Source organism: Conger conger, chromosome 15 (assembly GCF_963514075.1).
Source record: "Conger conger chromosome 15, fConCon1.1, whole genome shotgun sequence".
Classification (NCBI taxonomy): Eukaryota; Metazoa; Chordata; class Actinopteri; order Anguilliformes; family Congridae; genus Conger; species Conger conger.
Window position 1 is genome coordinate 17,764,102 of NC_083774.1, and position 22,754 is coordinate 17,786,855.

A 22,754-nucleotide genomic window follows, 5' to 3' on the forward strand; every position below is an offset into this window, starting at 1 on the left:
TTGATTTCACAACCACCTGATGGCGCCACCTGGTTGCGCCAATTGTTCTGTCTGCACAGTGAACAAGATAAAGCCACGAACTGTAGGCTACTTAGGCTATATAGTAGCCATTTATTTTAAAAAACACATATTTGTATGGATTTCCTCCTTTGTGAGCTACACCCAGAAGATACCAAGTTTTCACCAAAATATATTGAGGCAACAGCAGTTAGGCTACCAACTAGGTTAGGCTACATTATATCGCAGCATTCACGATCGACCAGTTCTAAATAGCCTTTCTTTATGTAGGATATGCATTAATTTGTACCTGTACCTGCCACGTCAGTTGATAGCTACTTGATCCCTATCGCCCTTTCACAACTGAGGTTAAAGTGGTGCGCATATTTGCATTCCAAATGATTTTATGATTCATCTCCGACATGACCACACAGCGGCTGAAATGCTATATTTTATACAATATAATTCCTCTCTGTAATTTATCAACCAAATGACAACATAAAGCCCCTTCGAATATGGCAGTTTGCTCCAATTCCCCACAAGGGTGAAATTCAACGGTTCCAACAAAATAACATAATAAATTGCTACATCATTAAATTAATGTTTTCCGGGCACTTTTTGATTAGGATTAACCTCTGTTTTCGCTGTCGTGAGACCAGTTGTGCGTTCTACCAAAGATCCTTTGTAACGGTTCATACAACCTTGTCTTCCGCGCTCTTCAGTGAAGAAAGCGAATTACATCAGGCTTGTAGGAGATGCGAGGGAGGGGAGACCCCCGTCGCCGCCCGCGATTTGCGTTGAATCACGTTATGAGGTAGACGGTGGGATTCCTATCTGCCCTCCCTCCCCGGCTGATGCGACTACACTAAAGCGAGCTATGACAGCCAGGCAAACCCTGCCTCGAACTGACGTCAGAGTTCTGGCACATAAATACGGGGACCCGAGTCTTTGGAAGCAAACCGAAAATCATTCTGGAAGAGCGAATACAACATAAAGGACTCGGTGACTTTGTAACAGGAGCTGTAACATCGTTATCCCCTGCACAGGAGGCTACACAAAGGAATAGGACTTCGAAAGGAAAAGCTTGGAGTTGGACTTTCCACATGTAGGTTTGCGCGCGGGACACAATTTTCAGTCATATTTACGTTTTGTTGGTATTTTTAATTTAGGCTATAGCTGTTATGTCGCCTTGATACATTTTATTATTAGGTATTTACCGAAACGTATAATCTGAGCATCTATCGTTAAAAAAAAATAATAATTCAAAAGTGCGTAACTGGTTTGGACAGTACTGGTATAATAATAATAATAATAATAATAATAATAATAATAATAATAATATTAATAATAATAATAATAATAATAATAATAATAATAACAGCAATACTACTACTACTACTACTACTACTACTACTACTACTACTACTAATAATAATAATAATAATATATCTGTAAAAAAACAGCATTAGTTGACTTCTATTAATTACGCCTGTAAATTTCAGATACCTGGAACATGACTCTGAACAAAGGTGACAAATTGGGGAGCATGGACAAAAGGCGAGGTAGCATACCGTTTCCCGTCCACCTGCAGACCCTGCACCGAAGGAGCATGCCAGTGGATGACCGAGAGCTGCACTCAACAATGCCCTCAGCACAAACAGGAGAGCTGGCGAGCCTGATGCGCTGCACGTCCTACAGCCCCTGTGAACAGCACCGGGATGGCTGCCTGTCAGACTCGTCCGACTCCGTCATCTCCTCTGGCAGCGACTCCGAGGGACACGTTCACAAGGTGGTTCTCCTGGGCGAGCATGGCGTTGGCAAGTCAAGTTTGGCACGTATATTCGGCGGAGTTGAAGAATGTCACGACTGCGATGAAGCAGGTGAAAGGGGGAGGGAGCTGGCTAATAATGTTGAAGCCTGTTTGCCTGTTAATTTAAATAATAATAATAATAATAATAATAATAATAATAATAATAATAATAATATGACATAAAATGAATAATAAATGAGCCCATTACAAATATCCCAGTTAATGTGTGACATTTGTTACCTGAAAAAGGCAGAGATATTTTACATTTCTGAATATGAGTATTATTTTATAATTGAGCTATTTTAAGTTAAAATGTATTTAATTTACATTTGTTATTCATGAGATGTCTGTCTGGTAGACCACAGGGTAGGCTATATCACACACATTGATTATTGGTTTACTCCATTTAGTTATTTAAGGGATGTCCATCTCTTTGTTTAGATAGCAGCACTTATTACTTCCTGCAATTATGCTAAATGTGTGAACAACAATGGCTATAGGAGGTATTGTGTACAACTGAAGAAAATAATATGCTTAATAATATGTTCTCAGTTGTGTACAAGTTTTATCAGTTGTATCAGGAGTGATAAAATTGTGCCACTGAAGAGTCTTGATGTTTTTATCGTTTTCTTTAGTCTGGTTTCTTGATCATTTGCTGTTTCTGTTTCAGGAAACACATATGACAGATCTGTCTTTGTTGATGATGAAGAGGCCTCTATTCTTTTGTATGATATATGGGAACAGGTGAGCAGAATATCGTACATTCTGACGGTGCACAGGAATATAATTTGTCAAACAATATAATTTTATATAGTTCATTTTAAGAGCAGAAATGGTGGAAACATCAGTAATGAACAGTGCTTGTCTTTGCTGTGATGTCATAGGATAACAGCCAGTGGCTGAGGGAGCAGTGCATGCGGATGGGTGATGCGTACATCATCGTATACTCGGTAACGGACAAGGCAAGCTTCGAGAAGGCGTCGGAGCTGCGCATTCAGCTGCGCAGGGCCAGGCAGACGGAGGACATTCCCATCATCCTCGTGGGGAACAAGAGCGACCTTGTGCGGTCCAGAGAGGTCTCAGTGGATGGTGAGCACCTCTTCTTTCATCATATCCCCTGGAAAATACAATGGATTTTAATGTCATATGCCCAGAGGCCATATCTGCGATCCAGTGGAATCAGCAGAATATGGAAATAACTAAGGAAAATGGTACTGAATAGCTTATATGGGGAATGTGACTGTCATGAGATAGAGAGTGAGAAAGAGAGAGACTTATTATTATTATTATTATTAGTAGTAGTAGTATTAATATTGTTATATAAGATTATATAAGATCATGTATATAACAAAATATCATAATAATTATAATATTTTTTACATTTAACCTCTACAGCTCTTCTGTTGTCATCTTATGAACTCTATAAGATACTGAGAGTGAGAGCAGGTACCTATATACCGCTATACCCTTTGCCTGGTTTCCTCCCTCACAGAGGGAAGAGCTTGTGCTGTGGTGTTTGACTGCAAGTTCATTGAGACGTCGGCCTCCCTGCACCACAACGTCCGGGACCTCTTCGAGGGCATCGTCCGGCAGATTCGCCTACGAAAAGACAGCAAGGAGGACAACGCCAGGCGGCAGGCCAACAGCAAGAGGCGGGAGAGCATCAGCAAGAAGGCCAAGCGCTTCCTGGGCCGCATGGTGGCCAAGAAGAACAAGAAGATGGCCTTCCGGCAGAAGTCCAAGTCCTGTCACGACCTCTCTGTCCTCTGAGACACCCCCCCCCCCCTCCCCGCCCCCAAGACCAGAAGCTGTGTGCCACAGGCTTGAGTTTGCTACACTAACCCAAGGACTGGAAAAGCTGTATATAAACGTATTTACATTGTTTTTTTAACGGTAAATTGAGAGGATTGTATCAACACAAATGCCATGACAATTTGATGATGATGAATCTGCATGAGGCTTTCTAAGTTTCATTGTTATTTTGTAAACAAAACAAAAACTTCTGCCTTAAAATACAGCTTTTAACTTGTGTTCTTAGGGAATTACACCACATGTCATGTCCTAACAATGACATGGACTGGACATAGTATTACCATGGCAATGAAGAAAGTATGGTATTGTGTTATATTCTATTTGGTGGAACAGTGAGTGCACACTGTACCACAGAGTGCACAGAAAAAACAAACAGGGTGCACCTTTATGAAAACTTTTATAGAAAGGGTTGAAAAAATGCTATTTAAAGCACTTGTGTGAGATCACCATTTATGTGTCATCTGGAAGCATATTTACTTGAAAATCAGTACGCGGGTTCGTACAATACTTTGGCTGAGACAGGAGTGGGTGGGAGACAGTGGGGACTAAAATATATATAATTTTTATTTTGTCCTGGGATTCTCACTCCGCATGTAAATGAATGAACAGAAGCAATAAGTTATATTTGTGTCATAAATTTGCATTGTTTAGAGATTATTTCATGTTATTTCATTGTAGTCAGTGCATCATTTTATGTTTACATTCATATTTTGTAATAAAATATAAAATCAAAATGAACATGTTTTTTTATTTATTAATGATGAAGACATGCAAATCCATAATTTGTAATCTGATTTATGGATGGAATGGAGATTCATAGACTAAAAATGGCATTAAATTACTATAGCACAGTATTTTCAAAGATGGCCTTAGGAGCAACACCCATACAATATGACATACCCATGCAAATCATACATTAATAATTCTCTGTCATCCTTTTCTTGTTTATCTTGTTCACCTTCTTGTTCTTGTTCTTCTTCTTCATATTATTATTATCATTATTATTATTAGCAGTAGTAGTAGTAGCACCAGTAGTAGTAGCAGTACTAACTAAGTGGGTATGTAGTTTAGAGAGTATATGTATAGTTATACCTAGCTATATAACATATATTTTCATTTTAATGTATATCATTCTAATTGACTATATAATTAATTAGCTTGTTTAAAACTGTGCAGTTTTAAATACATCTGATGTATCATATTTAAAGATTTACAAACACAGAACACAGAGGCGGTATATTGTGAGAGAAGAACCACTGTTCTCCAAAAATTTCATTAAATCTCACTTAAGAGGCAGTATTTCTGATTTATTTATGAGGTGGCTATGTACTGTTACTGTCTTTCTCACTTGTTTACTGTTCCTCATCCCAAAGAGCCATAATGTTATTATGTTTCAGAAAGCATCACAGAGACTGTGCTTTTAATATGAGTTATCTTCTTGTTCAGTGAGCTTGAATTAATGAATGGTTTGTTGCCTCGATGAGTCATCATTTAGCGTATGATTGTTTGAGCCGGACCTCAAAGTGAGGAAAAAATGGAACTAAGTCAGTGTCAGTACAGCACTCTGGAATTCTGTGAATATTCATGGACCTTGGTTGCCCTCGGCTGTTTCATAGTTATTTCACAATCAAAAAAGCAGGCCTCCTCTGTATGGTATGCAATATTTGTAAAAAGAAAAAAGGTTATTGAACAGTACAAATGAACTCCACCATGTGATGCTGATCCAGCATATGTGTATAAATTTGTAACATTTGTTGCTGTTGTGTTGAAAACATTTTTTTTTTTTTTTGCAATATAGCCCTCTTGAATCAAACAATGTGTGCATAATATATTTATTATCTTTGTCTTGCGTCTTGTATTTTTATTTAATGTAATACATTACACCAATTGTGGAAAGTCCAGAGATCAAAAAATGAAAGTCCGACCATGTGTTTCTCCCACCAAACTCAGCCAGTTGATTTCACTCATTATTTCTACCTGCTGGCTGAAGAATTGTTTGCAACTCCTTGCTTGAAGTAAAATACCTGGGACGACTTTTACTTCCTGAACCGGGACTTCTTGCTTTAGCAATTATTTGCAAAACAGTTCCCACTGATGCAAATAACACTGCAGACCACAAGACTCTGTGCAGGTGCCTTCAAATTAAAGTGCAGAGAACAAGTAATATGGCGGCACGGATGGTGCAGTGGGTAGCACTGCCGCCTCACAGCAAGGAGGTCCTGGGTTCGAATCCCTGTCGGCAGGGGCCTTTCTGTGCAGAGTTTGCATGGTCTCCCCGTGTTTCCTCCAGGTACTCTGGTTTCCTCCCACAGTCCAAAGACATGCAGGTTAGGCTGTGAGCGTGTGAGCGTGTGAGCGTGTGAGCGTGTGAGTGAATGGTGTGTGTGTGCCCTGCGATTGACTGGCCACCTGTCCAGGGTGTATTCCTGCCTTTCGCTCAATGTAAGCTGGGATAGGCCCCAGCCCCCCTGCAACCCTGTTCAGGATAAGCGGGTTAGGATAATGAATGAATGAATGAGAACAAGTAATATCAATATAACTGAAAATGGCTTCACACATTTGCTATACTGGATATTCTTCAAGGGCGGCACGGATGGTGCAGTGGGTAGCACTGCCGCCTCACAGCAAGGAGGTCCTGGGTTCGAATCCCCGTCGGCCGGGGCCTCTCTGTGCGGAGTTTGCATGTTCTCCCCGTGTCTGCGTGGGTTTCCTCCGGGTACTCCGGTTTCCTCCCGCAGTCCAAAGACATGCAGGTTAGGCCAATTGGAGAGTCTAAATTGCCCGTAGGCATGAGTGTGTGAGTGAATGGTGCGTGTGCCCTGCGATGGACTGGCGACCTGTCCAGGGTGTATTCCTGCCTTTCGCCCAATGTATGCTGGGATAGGCTCCAGCCCCCCTGCGACCCTGATCAGGATAAGCGGGTTCAGATAATGGATGGATGGATGGATGGATATTCTTCAGCTCCAGCTGTTCTGGGCAGCAGGACCATGTAAAGTGCTGAAGATTGGTATGTCTTGGCATGTCTGACTTAATTATCCCTCACTTCAAACCATGGTATGGCAGCCTCAAATATTAAACTGAGGACCGAACATGTTGTCTCCTGAAGCTATTCCAGACATAAATGGGGATCTGTTAACGTCATTCTTGCCTTGAACATGTATATTTGTGAAAACACCCCCTTCAGAGTTTTGAATGTCCTAAAACATGTGTGTAGCAATATTATGCTATGCTAAATACATAGGAAATTATGCCAACTAAGAAGCAGAGCCAAACATATTCAATGGAGTGATTAATTCAAAATATTGCTAGGTTTCTCCTTACCCAACCATATTACACATCAAAACAAGTGATGTTAGCCTGAGTGACAACAAAATACCTGATTGCACGTTTATTTTCTGTAGTGTTCATTTTAGCCTGTCTATCTGTGGACAAATTAATAAGACTGCTTTGTTGGATGTGATATGTGAAATGGCTACTCTCAACCACAGTAAAAGCTTGAAGACTAAAGTGGTTTAGTGCTCTTGCAATTATCTCTGTCTGAATACTCAAAGCACAAGGTACAATTATGAACAAGCAAATTGTGAATGAAAGCTTCCTCTTTCTAAAATTGGAGCATTGGCACAGAGTTCACAAACTTCTCATCTCATCCACCAATTTGTCATGAAATGGTAGGTAGAAATCTGCGTCAGGTTTCTGTCCATTTGTTCAACTGACGTTGTAATTGGAGCCATCGTGAAGTTGTTGTATGTTTGTGCCAGACTCATTTAAAGTGAGGCTATCAAAACAGACTTCAACTGTAGCTTATGTTGTAGTGGGTGGGTAACTGTGTATGTTTAGCACTTAGACTCAAAAGAACAAAATAATTACAGAATGATGCCTAATATTAAAAGGTATACGAAAATGTCTCTTTTTTTGTGTACAAGACTTATTTAGCCTGCGAGTCATTTGACATTCAGTTTTGACTAGCAGCTAAGTGTAATGTTAGATTTACAATAGCCTACGTATTTTCTTGCACAGGCACTTGCATCCTTGGCTGAACAGGCACCTGCAATCTTCCTGCTCCAGCTATGCAGTCCTCTTGTACAGTAGCTACCTTCAGCCGATCAGCTGGCCGATTGTAGTGTGAAAAATGTAGCTATATTTCAGAAAGTCCAACAGTTAATTTTATTAAACACTTAGCAAGTTCTTTGAAAATCAAAACCAAATCCAAACGGCCCTGACAGGCAGCTGAAGGATGCCTGCCCTGGGCTGCGTGGAGTAACAATTGACAATGTGCAGCGATGGCAGCACGAGCTCCTCGCCCACAAGTTCGGCATCCGATTTAGAGGAACGACTTCACCCATCCCCAGCATCTGGTGGTTTACTCGGTTCTGGGATTTCAGTTGCAAGTCATACTAACACAAGACTTGTTCATGTTATTTTGTTAACAAGGTGAGTAAAAGCTGAGTGTGTGTTATAAAACATGATATTTTCTGATTAGATAGATACTATAAAGTAGCCTAGGCTATTCTAGGTGTTGGTACACTTACTATCAACGTGCTACATTTGGTAAAAATAAAACTTAGCTGTTAATTGCTCGTACATCATTCATGCAGCTTTAGCACACTCGTAGCTATCTGTCCTTGGTATATTACCCAATTGAAAAAATATGTTCTTACCACTATTAGGTCAACTGTAATAGTGTAATAGTGAAGTTATTAACATTAATGTCAGTTATTTCACACAAATTCCGAAATATAATCTATCTACTCGGTGAACTGGGCTAATTAGCATCGCATAAAGCAAGTTACATGCTAGCTATCGTTCCCTGGTAATCAACTTAGCCAACCTTTCAGGTGCTTTGCGCGAGCGCATGCGCGCGAGAGTGAGTGACACATGGCTCCTGATTGACTGGTGAGGTGCTGCGCCATCAGGTAGAGTTAACTGCAGCACGGGGATTCGCTGAAGCCTTTTCTTTTTTATTTCTGTGAGTATTAAAATAGATATTAATTTGATGCGTATGAAGTCCATATTTGTTTAATAGAAACTTTTTTGCTGCGGTATTATAATTCGCCTACTTTAGATTATGGTTATTTCGTTCGCGAGAAAGTAATCGGAATAAAAGTACGTAACAGTAATATAATTTTTTTAAATTTGTAATCCGCCAGCCCTCTTGCACTGCATTGACCACAGAGAGAATTTAGAGAATTTAGAGGAAAGATTTAGTGCTTTTCCAAAAAAAAGCTCCATTATTCTCTTGTGTGGCCATAGCCTTCAGTCTACATTGTGGATTGTCTGCACTCTCAGTTTCAAGGGCAGATATTGTTTGATGAGATGACTGAGAGTTTTATCAGAGGTCCTTCTCCATCATTGTGATTTGAGAAGTGTGTGTGCGTTTGTGTGTGAAGTCATACTGATGTTTATCCTGCAGAAAAACATCACACAGAGTAGAAATTGTAATTGGTCTGCTGGACAGTCTTTAGTATATTTCAGAAATGTGATTCACTGTTGCCATTAATTATAGGAAATATTGGCAGTTTTCTATTCTGCATGGAATGGTGTGTGAAGATTTCACCTTCATGAAATAGAAGGCACAATAGATGTATGAATTTGTATCGCTATAGAATAAATGCAATTGCCCCACAGTGCTCTGCAATGTGTGTTTGTGTGTGTGTGTATGCAGGTGTTATGAAAATAAAATGTGCGCCAAATTGAGAGGCAGTCACAGATATGAATGTTGTTGAAAGATCTGCAGGGCAATTCTTATTCGTTAATGTGTGCAAACAGATGTGTACACTGTGTTGTTTTATACTTTGCAGGTTGTGGTTTTCTCTTTTGGTACTGGTTTACAAGCTATATACAGTGCTTTTTGTACTATAATGGCCTCCCTTATATGCCGCAACAGCGCAGTTGCAGTAGTTTGTCTGGGAACTTTTCTTTATGTCATTACAAGGTTGTTTATATCTAAAGACCAATGCCAATGTCAACGAACAGTGGGATGAATCAGGATGACATGTTTTGAAGAGATATAAACTGTAACCTCAATTTACTACCCTGTGCTAGAGTATTGGGGTCAGGGGGTGGATTATAGCATTTCCACATTTCTGGATTTGTTTGGGTAGATTGATCTTGATCAGAATTGATGTTTTATAAGCTCCTTGATGGCTGATATACACTCAGTGAGCAATTTATAAGGTCAGACCAAATTTCAGAATGGGGAAGAAATATGATCTAAGTGACTTTGACTATGGAATGATTGTTGGTGCCAGACATGGTTTGATTATCTCAGAAACTGCTGATCTCCTGTCATTATCACACACAGCAGTCTCTAGAATTTTCAGAAAAATATGAAAAACAAAAAACATCCAGTGAGCAGCAGTTCTGTGGGCAAAAACATGTTGTTAATGAGAGAGGAGAGAGGAGAAGGGCCAGATTGGTCGAAGCTGACAGGAAGGTGACACTAATGCAAATAACCATGCATTACAACAGTGGCATGCGGAAGAGCATCTCTTAACACACAATACGTCAAACCTCTAAGTGGATAGGCTACAGCAGTAGAAGTATATGCATATCAGTATGAGCCTCCATTTTCACAGCTAGGCCTTTTCAGAACATTTTCAGAAACCAAGCTTTAGACCATCATCTGTCAGATCTATCCACAAAACAAGATGAATCAACTCATTCTTCAATGCTCATTGTTATAGAAATAGCCATTTACTTGTTCTATAATTTGGATGTGGACTGCCTGTTTATAGTCTTTCCTCACACGATTAAAAGAAACAAAAACTTGCCAGTCTTGTATTGTCTGCTCTCGCAGTTTAAATATTTGTGCTACATGTAGGTTACATGACTATCCAATGGGCTGGGAAACTGTTGATGCTGTCTAGCAGGCTCCCCAGGCATGTCTAAATCTCTGTCACCTCCATTTAGTGCTGCAGGGGCCACTGTGACAATGAAGCGTGCAAAATCCCTGCCCACCCCTGGGTATGTCCGGAACTGACTGGACTCCTCGCCTCTGTCTGCACCTTGCTGTCATGACATTATTACCTCTGGCTTGTTTTTGAACACGTATAATACCCGCCCAGAGCTTGCATCAGCACAAGCAACGTAGGTATATAAATAAGGCTAAACTCCTGACGTGTTCGGAAATGTGAGGATGAGATGCGCTGCGTTGTTTTTTTGCCGTTCAGCAATATGGATCTTTTCTATAATTTCCATGAATTATTAATTGTGCAAAATATAAAATAAACAAGCACTATATATATATTTAAAAGTCAACTGTCCTACCCTTGGCAGGATGGCAGCAAGGCTGGCTCAGTCATAGCACAGCAGGGTTCTCAGACACTCTGCTGTCTGTGTGAGAGAAATCAATGGGCTGCCTACTCAGTCTCCCACATGCACACACCCGCACATTTAAAGGGTGCTGAATTGAAATGAGGAAGATTGACTCACTGGTATTAAATGACCGTTGAAAATATTGTTCTCAACTTTATTTGCAGATGCTGAGCAGCCATTTTCTCCCACATATATAACTTTTTTGTGAGTGCTGATTGTGGCAGGAAAAGGGCAGAGTTTGTTAATCTTAGGTAACATTAAGCAGAATGTAGTACCCTGAACAGAACTGCAGACTTCAGTGTGAACCATCGGATGGAAACGTGTATTGTAACATTCAGCAAAATATTAATATGTGCAATATTGTAAAATGTTGCTGACTGAAATCTGCAACTGGCAAATTTCAGTCAGCATAAATGCGTTGACTACTGTTTGCCCAGTGCAGATTAAAAACTGACGCTTTGCCTAGTTGTGTGTGACAGTGTTGGCACTGTAGCGCATGGCCTTGTGCGAGTCACTGGAAAAGCCTGCCTCCACCCACAGTATATGGACTGTGTTACCTGAGTGGGTGTTTTGGGAGTCACAGTTGTTATGAAATACAGAAAAACAGATGGGTATGTCGTGTTCAATGGCTCATGAGTGTATCACAGAAGAATATTCTAGCGTGTACACATTTTGTTGGAAATCATTCAGATGCAGTTATGAATAAACCCACGTTTGTGGGTTTTTAGATTTTTTGGTTACTATTTTTGGTTTATTTCAGGAAATACTGAAAAATGTTGCTTGAGTACCTACAGCAGTCAAGAGTAACACATTGTAGTAATGTCTAATAAAGGCTGTTGAAATGGCAAGCTCTATATGTACAGTAGCAACCAAGGGGTAAATCAAACAATGCATGAATAATACACATGCAGTATAGTGCTATTCACATCTCAAATGTGTTAACTAATTTAGCACATGCACACTGCAATACAAAGAATTTGATTATGCTTTTATGATTATGTAATTTTTTCCTTCACAATTATTAAATCTTTTACGTCTGACCTTGCAGAAATCAGATTTGATCTGGCTCAGATGCACTTGACTTATGCACCCTCTCTGTGTCCTTAGACCAGTTTCACAACATCCTGAATTTGATGAAACCTCTGCACAAATCTGCCTTTTAAAACACGATGCAATTCTCCAGTCCCGTGAGAGAAGTCTCTGTCGGTTTACAGTAAAGTGATAGAGTAGAGGACTGCACTGAGTGTGCCCTCATATAAAAAAAACAAAACAGATGACATCACTCTCTGAATACTGTACGTCTCCGTTTTTAGAACAGGGAGTCAATTAATCAAGGCGTTTATATATATTTTCTTCAAAGTGCAGAGATCCCAGAATGCCATAACAGTGTCTGTGAGGTAGCCTCATGCTGACAGCCAGTGTAAACAGCGAACGTTTGGGGGGTGATCTCCAAAACAGTGGAGTGCAGCGGAGGCTTGTAAAGCCGCGTGTGCTTTAGTATATCACGCACTCGCAGGATTCTGTCCTTCTTCGGTGCTGTTTTTCTGGCTGTTCCCAGTCTTAAAATAACCGAACGCGCTGTCTGCCTGTAAATCTGGATTAGAAAGTCCTTTGTGGAAATTCCCTTATTTCCTTGTTTAAACTCACTGTGTACTTTGCACTCACTTGTAGCACTTTGGTAGCGCTGCTCATCGTTTTGCAGCAACCATTTTTTATACGCAGTGCGATTCACTAATACATACACTCAGTGAGCAATTTATTCGGTAGACCTGTACATCAGCTTGTTAATGCCAATATTTAATTAGCCAATCGTGTGGCAGCAACTAAGTGCATAGAAGCATGCAGACATGGTGAAGGGGTTCAGCTCTTTTTCAGACCAAATGTCAGAATGGGGAAGAAATGTGATCTAAGTGACTTCGACCGTGGAATGATTGTAGGTGCCAGACATGGTTTGAGTATCTCAGAAACCACTGATCTCCTATGATTTTCACATACAACTGTCTCTAGAACTTGCAGAGAATGGTGCGAAAAACAAAAAACATCCAGTGAGCAGCAGTTCTGCCGGCAAAAACGCGTTGTTAATGAAAGAGATCTGTAATTCCTGCACAGATCACCTAATATGGATGTAAATACCCTCAAAGTAAAGCTGTATGCACTTACCCTCATATTCTGCTTTTATTTCAAATCCAGTGTGTTGGAGTCAAAACAGCAAATTTTTTGGATAGCTCCTGGCTATGCTGCATAGTTCTGGAGGGCAGCATTGCATGCAGGCTTTTATTTGAACTGGGGACTTGACTGTTGGATTCAGATTGTCATTGGCAATGCATCATTTAGCTGCTTAGTCTTGCCAGAGCAGAGGTCTTGAAATCAAATGGAGTCGAGTGGTGCATTATACATTACATTATAAATATATTTACTTCACCAACTACAATGACACCAACAACCACAAGTTTTTTTTTACATTTTTAATCATATATTGCATTAATGCCTGCCTGAATACCATTCCAAGCAACATTACTGTAACACTTTACAAAACATTACAATTGCTTGTTTATAGGTGCCTTATAAACATATTTGAGTAAGTAATTACAATATAGTACAGGGATAGCCAACCCTGGTCCTGGAGAGCCACATTCTGTGCTCACCTTAAAATCAGCAACCAATTCAAATCCAAGAAACAGGTGAGGTGAATTAACTGTGTAATCAACTGCTTTAATTATTCAATTAACTGTTGAGTAACAACTAAAGCCAGCACACCCTGCGGCTCTTCAGGACCAGGGCTGGCCTCCCCTGATATAGTACATCTCGTACAAGATGGTAAGCACGGGACAGAGAACTCGGACAGATGATGACGAGATGAAGTGTTGCTGGAACTATGTCTGCTCTTGTGATCGGCTCATAGCCGTGCAGGTCTGTGTAAGAATACTCTTTGGCCGAGGAGCTCCTCATACCTCGCTGTTGTTTATATGATCACACCAGTGTGCTTGGCTCCAGCAGAACACCAGTACACCAGAGCCCATACGAAGCAGCACAGGCCGTCCGCTACTGTAACGTAGCTCCAAAGCCTCCTGCGTCCTGAGTGACGCATTCACGCCGGGCTGCCCCTCATATTATTCATATCATATTATTCCTGCTGTTTATGGCCCCTTTTGTTTATTGTCTGCTCACTCATGCAGATTAAAATTTTTCTTGTGCCCCTGAGATATTTCAGTGTCAGACTGATTCTGCTGTGAGAATCCAGGGATCCCCCGTCCACCCCATCTGCCCTCTTCACAGTTTCAGCCAGTGGTGCTGAGAGGGCCACAGTCCTGATTAATAACTTGGCATGGGCAAAAGCGATATGAACTCTGTGGTTTGCCAGTGTGTGTCCAGGCCTATAAATCAGTGCCCAACTTAATGACTTCATTTCCTGCAGGTGGAACCAGATAAAAGAGAAAATAAGCCAGTAACTCTCACGTCAGCCCAGTCTGGCAGCCCACATATTCAGAGAATGCTTAGCACTGTAGCTGAGGCGAATCAGTGGGGATGATTCTTTGTCGTAAAAAGCAATGGCAGGATATTATTCATTCAGAGGCTACATGATGGTTTTAGCAATCCCTCTGTATTTTTGTGCTTAGGCTCAGAAGTGGCTTGGGATGTGGTGCAGGTGAGCCATTGATGTCTGCATTGTATCCACTGCACACAACCCCTGGTGCTCCAGTACTTACTGAATGCATTGCATTTACAGCATATGACCCCAGGGTTCCTGTCAGTTTTCAGAGAGCAGAAATCGCTGTTCAGGGCTAAGATTGTTATTGATACCATAAAACTGTGGATTACATCAACTGCCACAATGGTACCCTCCCGATGATAATACCGATCACTATGGTGAAGTGGCTTATTTTTTCACTAACCCAGATTCTGCCCTTCTGACGGCCTTAGTTGACTGCAAATATCAATCTAGAGTGTGAGCTCACAGTTTCATCAAGAGTAATCTATTAAATACCTTACAGAATGGCATACTTTGGTAACCACCTGCACTAGCTAGAATAAAAGCTAGCTTCCTATTTCTTTAAGGTATTGACAGGAATGAAAATGATGTATTTCTTACAAAACTTCATTCTTACAAATAGGACATAGCACACCATTCTGAATAATTATACAAAATCTGGTAATTGACTACAGGAATGTTTCGGGAATAAGCCACCAAAATTATTCCTGTATCCAAAACAAAGTGTCTGGAAATTGTCCAAACTTCCTGTCCAGGGCATCCATTCAAGGTCTGCCAAGAAAAGTTTCCGGTTAGGTCTTCCTCAGTGCCCTGCCAAGCCATGTCTTTTTGCTAAAGTAATAGCACATCTCCTAAAATAAACATTTTTATTCAAGAGATGGGTAAGCATAGCATGCGTCAGGGTTTTCAGTGTAATGACTCACAGACATCTGTGATGAATAATTCAGAACCACTGTAGCAGACTATGAAACAATAGAGCAGCAAAGAGCTCCAGGTATGGAATACTCTATACCCCTTTTAATGAGGGTAAATTATTTTATTTCCAACAAATTTGTGAATGATATAGATTGGAATTGGAATTTCAGCTGTAGTAGCGAATGTCTGGGCATGTAGTTAAGAAATAATGACCTGACCAATGATGATTACAGGTTACTAAGAGTGCATTCACATTTTGTATAGCCTATACACGTGTGTGTGTGTGTGTGTGTGTGCACGTGTGTGCGATTTGATTCCAGGATTAATCTAACCAAATGTATCCCAAATACAAGACTAGATCTCAGTGCAGTGATGCGGCCCTTAATCTGAAATTGCCAGTGGGGTGATGGGCTGGAAGCCCAGCCCATGTGTAATTGACCAGAGAATTTCCCGGAAAGGTAAGTTTAGTTTGGCAGGGTGTTCCGTGCCTCTTCACTCGACAGCAGCTCCTCTGATTGGTGGGGTGCCCGCAGTCTGCCTGCACCAGCTGCATCAGTTCTGCTGTCCTCTGGCACTATGCTGAGCCAGTGCAATGCAGAGGGGGAAAGTGCTGGCTGACCATATGCACTTTGGAGGGCATTTGTGTGAGGGAGCAAGCTCTTACTAAATGGAGGACAGTGCAGTAATGAGACTGGCATCTCATTGAAGAATAAAGAACAATCTTTAAAAACGTTGTTTATAAATTGGATGAGGAGGGGTACAGTAATGGGTCATGCAGGTGATGTAGCCAGAACTCTTTCTTAAACAAACAGAAAACTACATTTACATAGTACAGTCTGAATTCAGTTAATCTGCATCAAATGGCTGTACTTTTTTCTGATTTTAAATCGGGTCATGGCTCAAAGCCAGGGGTAATCAGCTTTGAGGCAGAGATATTCTCTGGCGTGAGAGTGACCTTTGTACATCTTGAGAAGTAAGGGGGCTACATGCTCAAAGAAAGTGAAAGTTGGCTATGGCTAGCCGTTAACTGCATCTGTCTCCCTAAATGTTTATTTGACACTGAAAGCTATAAAATTAAATGGGAAGGATTTCCTGGATAATTCTAGACTTGTAGGGTTGACTGTTTACAGAGAACATTCCCTCTCACCCCAGGTTGATGATGACAACTTGATAGATGGTTATATTTAGACATGCTCTGTACTACAGCTAGGAGGAGCTCCATTATTTACAGTGAATGCTCAGTGAAGATAAAAGGTCTGTGTTATAGGCATCCGGCACCTTCAGGACATATATTTTTTTCAGTCATTGAGCTGATACTCTTCTGTGGCATTTAAGCCATCGGCGTCTTTGTTTCGATCTCATTGCAGCATATTGTTGAGGGCATGTATTCCGCATGGAAAAAGAGCTCTTGAGGTCATACCAGCCTGCCCTAGCTAATTCTAGCAACATGTGAACGGGGTGTACCAAGCTGGCGGGCGAGTGGTGACACCTCTCGAACCTACGACCCTCTCAGTAGGGTCAGGGAGATCAGAGGGAGAGCCTCTTCACTGGATGGGGACTGAGAGTGGGAGATTAAAGTGCTCAGATGCAGACTGCTAGGTGTTCTAATGAAGGTCAACAATACTTGGGACCACGAAGCACTGAGAAAGGCCTGTTTTTGCTCAGTGTAGTAAAATCACAAATTATCTCTAAAGATATCTCGGCTGGACATTCATGCAGGGAAGCCATTTAAAGTCACTTGTTTCCTGGGGCAGACTATCTAATGTAATCATCAGAAACATATAATTAAAGCATTCACTCATAACGGCTCCATGGATGAATAAACTTGTTAAGAGTTGGAAATTGGAAGCAAAGCTAATTAATGTCTGCACCTTCTTCTTGAAGATTGCTTTTGGGATAACAACAAAATAATGAAAAGTGTTTCAACTCTGGACTGGCTGGTGATGGCTTTGATTTTATTTTATTAGATTTTTGGCTGTAAGTCTCTGGATATCTCAAAGAGAATATGTCTGTCATCCTCACTGTACCTCTTTTGCTTTCTCTCTCCTCATCCCAAGCTCTTCCTTCCTCTACATTGTTATCTCTTCCTCTATTTGCCTCACCTTCATTATTATGCATTCTGTCTCTTCCGGCTCTTTTCTCTGGGTCTCCTCTCTCCTGAGCTGTGTGCCTCTCAGGAGATGTCCGCAGTCACTCTGGCTGGGAGCAGCAGTGTAATGAATGTAATGTGATATGTGTGGGCAGTACAATCACAGCAGTGCAGGCCCTACCTGAGAGGCTGTGAGGAGGGGAGAGGAGAACACTGGCATGACATAGGGATCATTCCCATTGCTTATTTTTCTCCTTTTTTAAATTGATCGAGGTACGCCATCTTTAAGGATATTCCAACCAGTTAAGTGTTCATTCTAGGAGCTAGAAGTAGAAGTTAGGAACATTGATTTGTGCAGGGCAACATCAGAGCATCCTTTGCGGAAGTATTTTTACGGAAAGCATACGTATAAATGATCAGCCAGTAGATCCACCTCAGTCCATCTGCCACGCACCCGCCGTGTCTGTAACTGATGTGGTTTCGAGCTGACGTTTGAAGGAGCAAGGACATTCAATTTGCCTAATTCACATTTATCTCTATTTCCCCATCTTCACTTCTTTTTCCTAACCTCTCCTGATGGGTGGAGCTAGGAGTAGGAAAAGGAGCAAGGAAAAGAAAGAGGAAAAATAAGAAATTGGAACGAGCCCATAGTCTCCAAATAGGGCATCTGTATTATAGACATACAACCACATTCTCAGCAGAACAACCAATGAAGAATTAGGCAGGTCTTGCATACAATTGGTCAGGTCCATACTTTTTTCTCTGGGCCATTGTATGGCCATTGTGTGAGCACATGTAGTCAAATTAGGGCAGGGCTGATGCTATTTTAAACATCTCAGCCCTGATTGAAAATGCCTTTGTGGTGCAGATAACCATTACATTACATTACATTAATGGCATTTGGCAGACACTCTTATCCAGAGCGACGTACAGTTGATTAGGCTAAGCAGGAAACAATCCTATCCTGGAGCAATACAGCATTAAGGGCCTTGCTCAAGTGCCCAACGGCTGTGCGGATCTTATTGGCACCAGGATTAGAACCACCGACCTTGCATGTCCCACTCCTGTACCTTAACCACTATGCTACAGGCCGTAACCAGGAAGAACATGACCGTATAATAGTATCAAATAACATGTTCAACTTAATAATGAACCCATGTACTCAAAGTGGTTATTTGTTAATGGTTAATCATTATTTATTGAATTGTTGAATTGGTTATTTTATTTAACATTAACGTGTAATTATGGCATCTTACAAAGATGTTAGCTGCATTATGAAAACAAATCTAGTGATTAACAGCATTGTAAATAATAAATATAATATATATAATAAATAAATCTGCTTATACTGACTGGAATGGGGGGCCATATAAGGTTTCACTCCGATTTCTCGGCCCCATATTTAATTTAATTAACAAATAATTAAATTGAATTGAATCTAAATGTACTACATTCATTTCATTAATTATATCAGAGTCATCTGTTAAGGTCATGCAGAGAGATTAGTTTAACAAATGGCTTCATATGCAAATGTGCATATCCCCAGTTTGAAACAGCCATAATTCCATTGTTTTATTAGGAGGGGGATTCCATTAATTTGCTCTGAATTAGCACAGCATTACACTGTTGTAATGAACTGCTAATGAATAGCATTTTGGGGAGAAACTAATTGCAGTACTCTAACAAAGAACCCGTTCTGTCAGGAGCAATTAAAGGGAATGTTCAGAGCTCTACTGCGTGGATGCCATAGCAAAGGCCATGTCTCACTGCTGTTATTTCATTATTTAACATAATAACAAGGACTGAATCGACCTGCCGTGTACATTCAGAACATCAGTACAGTATTGTTTCTTTACTCAGAAAGTCAGCAGTGGTGAATTGGTAGCGAAACCTCAGTAGAGTTCTCTGAGGATGGAGCCTTGGATGGAGCCTGTCCCGATGGAGCTGCTGAAGGAAAGAAGCACACATTTTAAAAGCTGGGACTGATTCGTAACGTAGTCCAGGTGTGTGCCTTCTTGCCACAAACCATGCTCTTGCCACAGTTGCGCTTTGTGTCCCCCTTCTTTGTTGTATTTATGGTAGCAACATAATAAATCAGCATTGCCCAGTCTGACCATTGCAGATGCAGTCTTTAGTTCTAGCCCAGTACTTGAGCTCCTTTTCCACATAATAAAGGTCTGGATTGAAGACCATGATTAGTTAATTATTTGAATAAGGTGTTTTAGTGCTTTGGCTTGTATACAAAAGCATAGGAAATTCAGTGACTGAATATAATGATCAATACCTTCAAAGAAGTCTAGTCTCCTAGTGAGATGTTTGCAGTGTACACAAATGCAGTTCAAACACTGTATTTAGGACCTGCATGCAGAATACATTATGTATTAATCGTTGTATTGCATATGTGTATCGTGCGCACATGCATCAGCATTTGAATCACCAGCAACGGTATGAGCAATGCATGACACGTCATGACGAAGTATACTCATTCAAAGGGGAAGTTGCATGCCTAAACGTTTTGAAAATGGAGAGTGGAGAAAGGAAGAGGAAGAAGAGCAGAGGGAGCTAGCTGAAAAGATAAGGGGGTGTCATCCTCCTCACTTGCTGGATCGTTACTCCAGTGCCAGTTTTTTGGCTGTCAGGAATGGATACAAAAAAAAAACATTCATCTTTATTCAAAATTAGATTGGTCTGTACTTTTTATATTGTGGAAGGTGATCTTAGAAAAAGTGCTGTGTTTTATCCATTGGTTAGCGAAAGCAGCTTTTTACGTTTCATTTATACGGCATTGCCAGGAAGACAAGTGTATCACTCTGTTGCGGGAATTGAAATACCTTCATCGGCAGTAAGGGAATGTAGTGACCTTGTAAGCCTCAGTAAAAGGACGGTTTGTTCGAAAGAACTGGCTTTCACAGTCATCTGTATATTATCTTTTGTTCAGTCACATTCAGTCACATTTGCAGCTAATCCCTGCTACAGTTTCAGCGAATACTCAGGTCTTGCAGTAAAAGCAGTATGAGAAGCACTGAAAGGATAGATATTATTAAAGTTCTGTGCATTCACAGTGTGAGACTTGGTTGTCACAGCAAGTAGATTCTGGGGTGCACCTGTGTCACTGGGGCGCATTTCACTTCTGATTTGATCTGAACCAGTAACCATTAGTGCCACCTTATTTAAATCTGTGCACTGGCCTATGAAGAGCATTCCAACAGAAAAGCCTGCTGCCCAGGCCTTAAAAGTTAATTTGCTTTGTGAAACAGAAAGAAATGACCTTCTGCACATCTTTTGCAGGGCTATTTGGCCAGAAAATACAAAATAATTAGAATTTCCCGATAGCTATACATACAATCAGTGAGCACTTTATTAGGTCTTTTTTAGACTTCTACTGCTGTAGCCTATCCACTTGGAGTTATAATGCGTTGTGTTCAGAGATGCTCTCCTGCATACAACTGTTGTTATGTGTGGTTACCTTCCTGTCAGCTTTGACCAGTCTGACCACTCTCCTCTGACATCTCTCATTAGCAAGGCATTTCTGGCTGCTCACTGGATTTCATGTTCATTTTAATTTTATTTTTTTGCACCATTCTTTGCAAACTCTAGAGACTAGTGTGTGTGTGAAAATCCCAGGAGATCAGCAGTTTCTGAGATACTCAAACCACCATGTCTGCCACCAACAATCATTCCATGGTCAAAGTCACTTAAATCACCTTTTTTACCCATTCTGATGGTTGATGTGAAAATTAGCTGAAGCTCCTGACCTGTATCTACATGAGGGTATGCATTGCACTGCTGCCACACAATTGGCTGATTAGATAAGAGAATGAATAAGTAGGTGTAATAAAGCAAAAATGTTCCTAATAAAGTGCTTGGTGAGTGTAGACGTGAGTGTGATCACTGTGACATTCTGAGGTGAGAAAATGATGGCAGGAGCAAAATCACAAGCCTTATTAAAATATGAAGTGTCCTTGTATCTCTTGAACAGGACAATGTGACGCATACAACGCAAGACAGATGGATAGATGATGTACTCATGGGTAGTCTTGTTCCGCATCCACCGTGATGGAACACTATTAATCCTTTATTAAGTGGTCACATTGAGATAAGAATCTCTTTTCCAAATGAGACCTATATACATAGGTTAAAAAAACAGGCATAGAGAGAGACAGATACAGTTCAGGCAAATGTTACAAATAACAATAAACAGCAAGAACATGAAGCCTCAGCAGCCAGAATGGCACCACAAAGGAACTATAAGGGAAACGGAGGAGTCGGGATGAGTCATCACTGCCGCTATTCAGGGCTGTGACTATGACACTCCATCAGGAAAACTTTACCAGAGAAATGCAGGCTGCTGTCCCCACTAATCAACCACTATTCATTCTGAGACACTCGCCAGTGAAATGATTTAAAATGTGCCATTACCTCTTATTCTTATTCTGATTAATGTGAAAAGTAAATGTTAAAAGAAACCACACAAAGACCTATTAAAACCTTGTTTGAAAGTGATTACAGTAAAAATACTTGATTATCCTCCCTCCACTTCCACCTCCAACCTCTCGAGAGGAAAAAAAAACAACATTGCGTAATCAGCATACATACTGTTGCTGAATATGGATGTAAAAAGGCCACAGTGAAACACTGTGCCATGACCTGCAGTTGTATTACTGTGATCCTCTCTGCAGTCATGAAAGCTTGGAGCAGACATTCCTTGTTGAAGTTTCACCCTGGGGACAGTTGTTCTGTGGTGCCATATTAATATTCCTAAGGAGGCTTACCCTGAAAATGAATTATGCAACAAATAAAGAAATTACATGCTGACAGAGAGTTGGTCCCTGCTGCTGCTTTGAAGACTTCCAGAAATCATTTAACTTTGTTTTGGAAGAAGAGCACTCTGATATCTACTTGGTTATTTCTGTGCTTTCAAATGCAGTGTGGCGCACGAGGCGTTTCTTTTTCACGATGACTATAATAGTTCTCATTTAGAATTCAAGACCACGTCTGTACATGTAACCAAGCCTGCCAGGCATTTTAACTGGCGATGAGTCAGAAATGCCCCCTGTACCCAAACTTGGCCAGCATCGACCGGAAGAGTGGCGTTCAGAAGCTGAGTGTGATGCTGCTCAAGCTTGGCTAATCTGCAGTCCTCGCGAGCTCATATCAACATTGCTGCTCACATCCACTGAAGAATAAATCTATCTTAGCACTGGTCTGCTGTACTACATGGGAAGCAGTGGCCATCTTGTGTCTGGTAGCCTAAGTCAACACAACTAAGATAGGTAGTAGTAACTCCATGCCTTCTAAAATATCGAACTGCGGCTGTTCTGTCTGGT

The 22,754-nt window shown here is 40.8% G+C and overlaps 1 protein-coding gene across 1 annotated transcript; it reads left to right on the top strand.

Moving 5' to 3' along the window:
• The first annotated feature begins 964 nt into the window (after positions 1 to 964).
• On the top strand, positions 965 to 4,357 carry LOC133111004 (GTP-binding protein RAD-like). Its single transcript, XM_061221133.1, has 5 exons — positions 965 to 1,102; positions 1,500 to 1,877; positions 2,478 to 2,551; positions 2,692 to 2,896; positions 3,300 to 4,357. The coding sequence occupies exons 2-5, from the start codon at positions 1,511 to 1,513 to the stop codon at positions 3,575 to 3,577; spliced, it is 924 nt and encodes a 307-aa protein (XP_061077117.1). The 5' UTR covers positions 965 to 1,102; positions 1,500 to 1,510; the 3' UTR covers positions 3,578 to 4,357.
• The last annotated feature ends 18,397 nt before the right edge of the window (positions 4,358 to 22,754 follow it).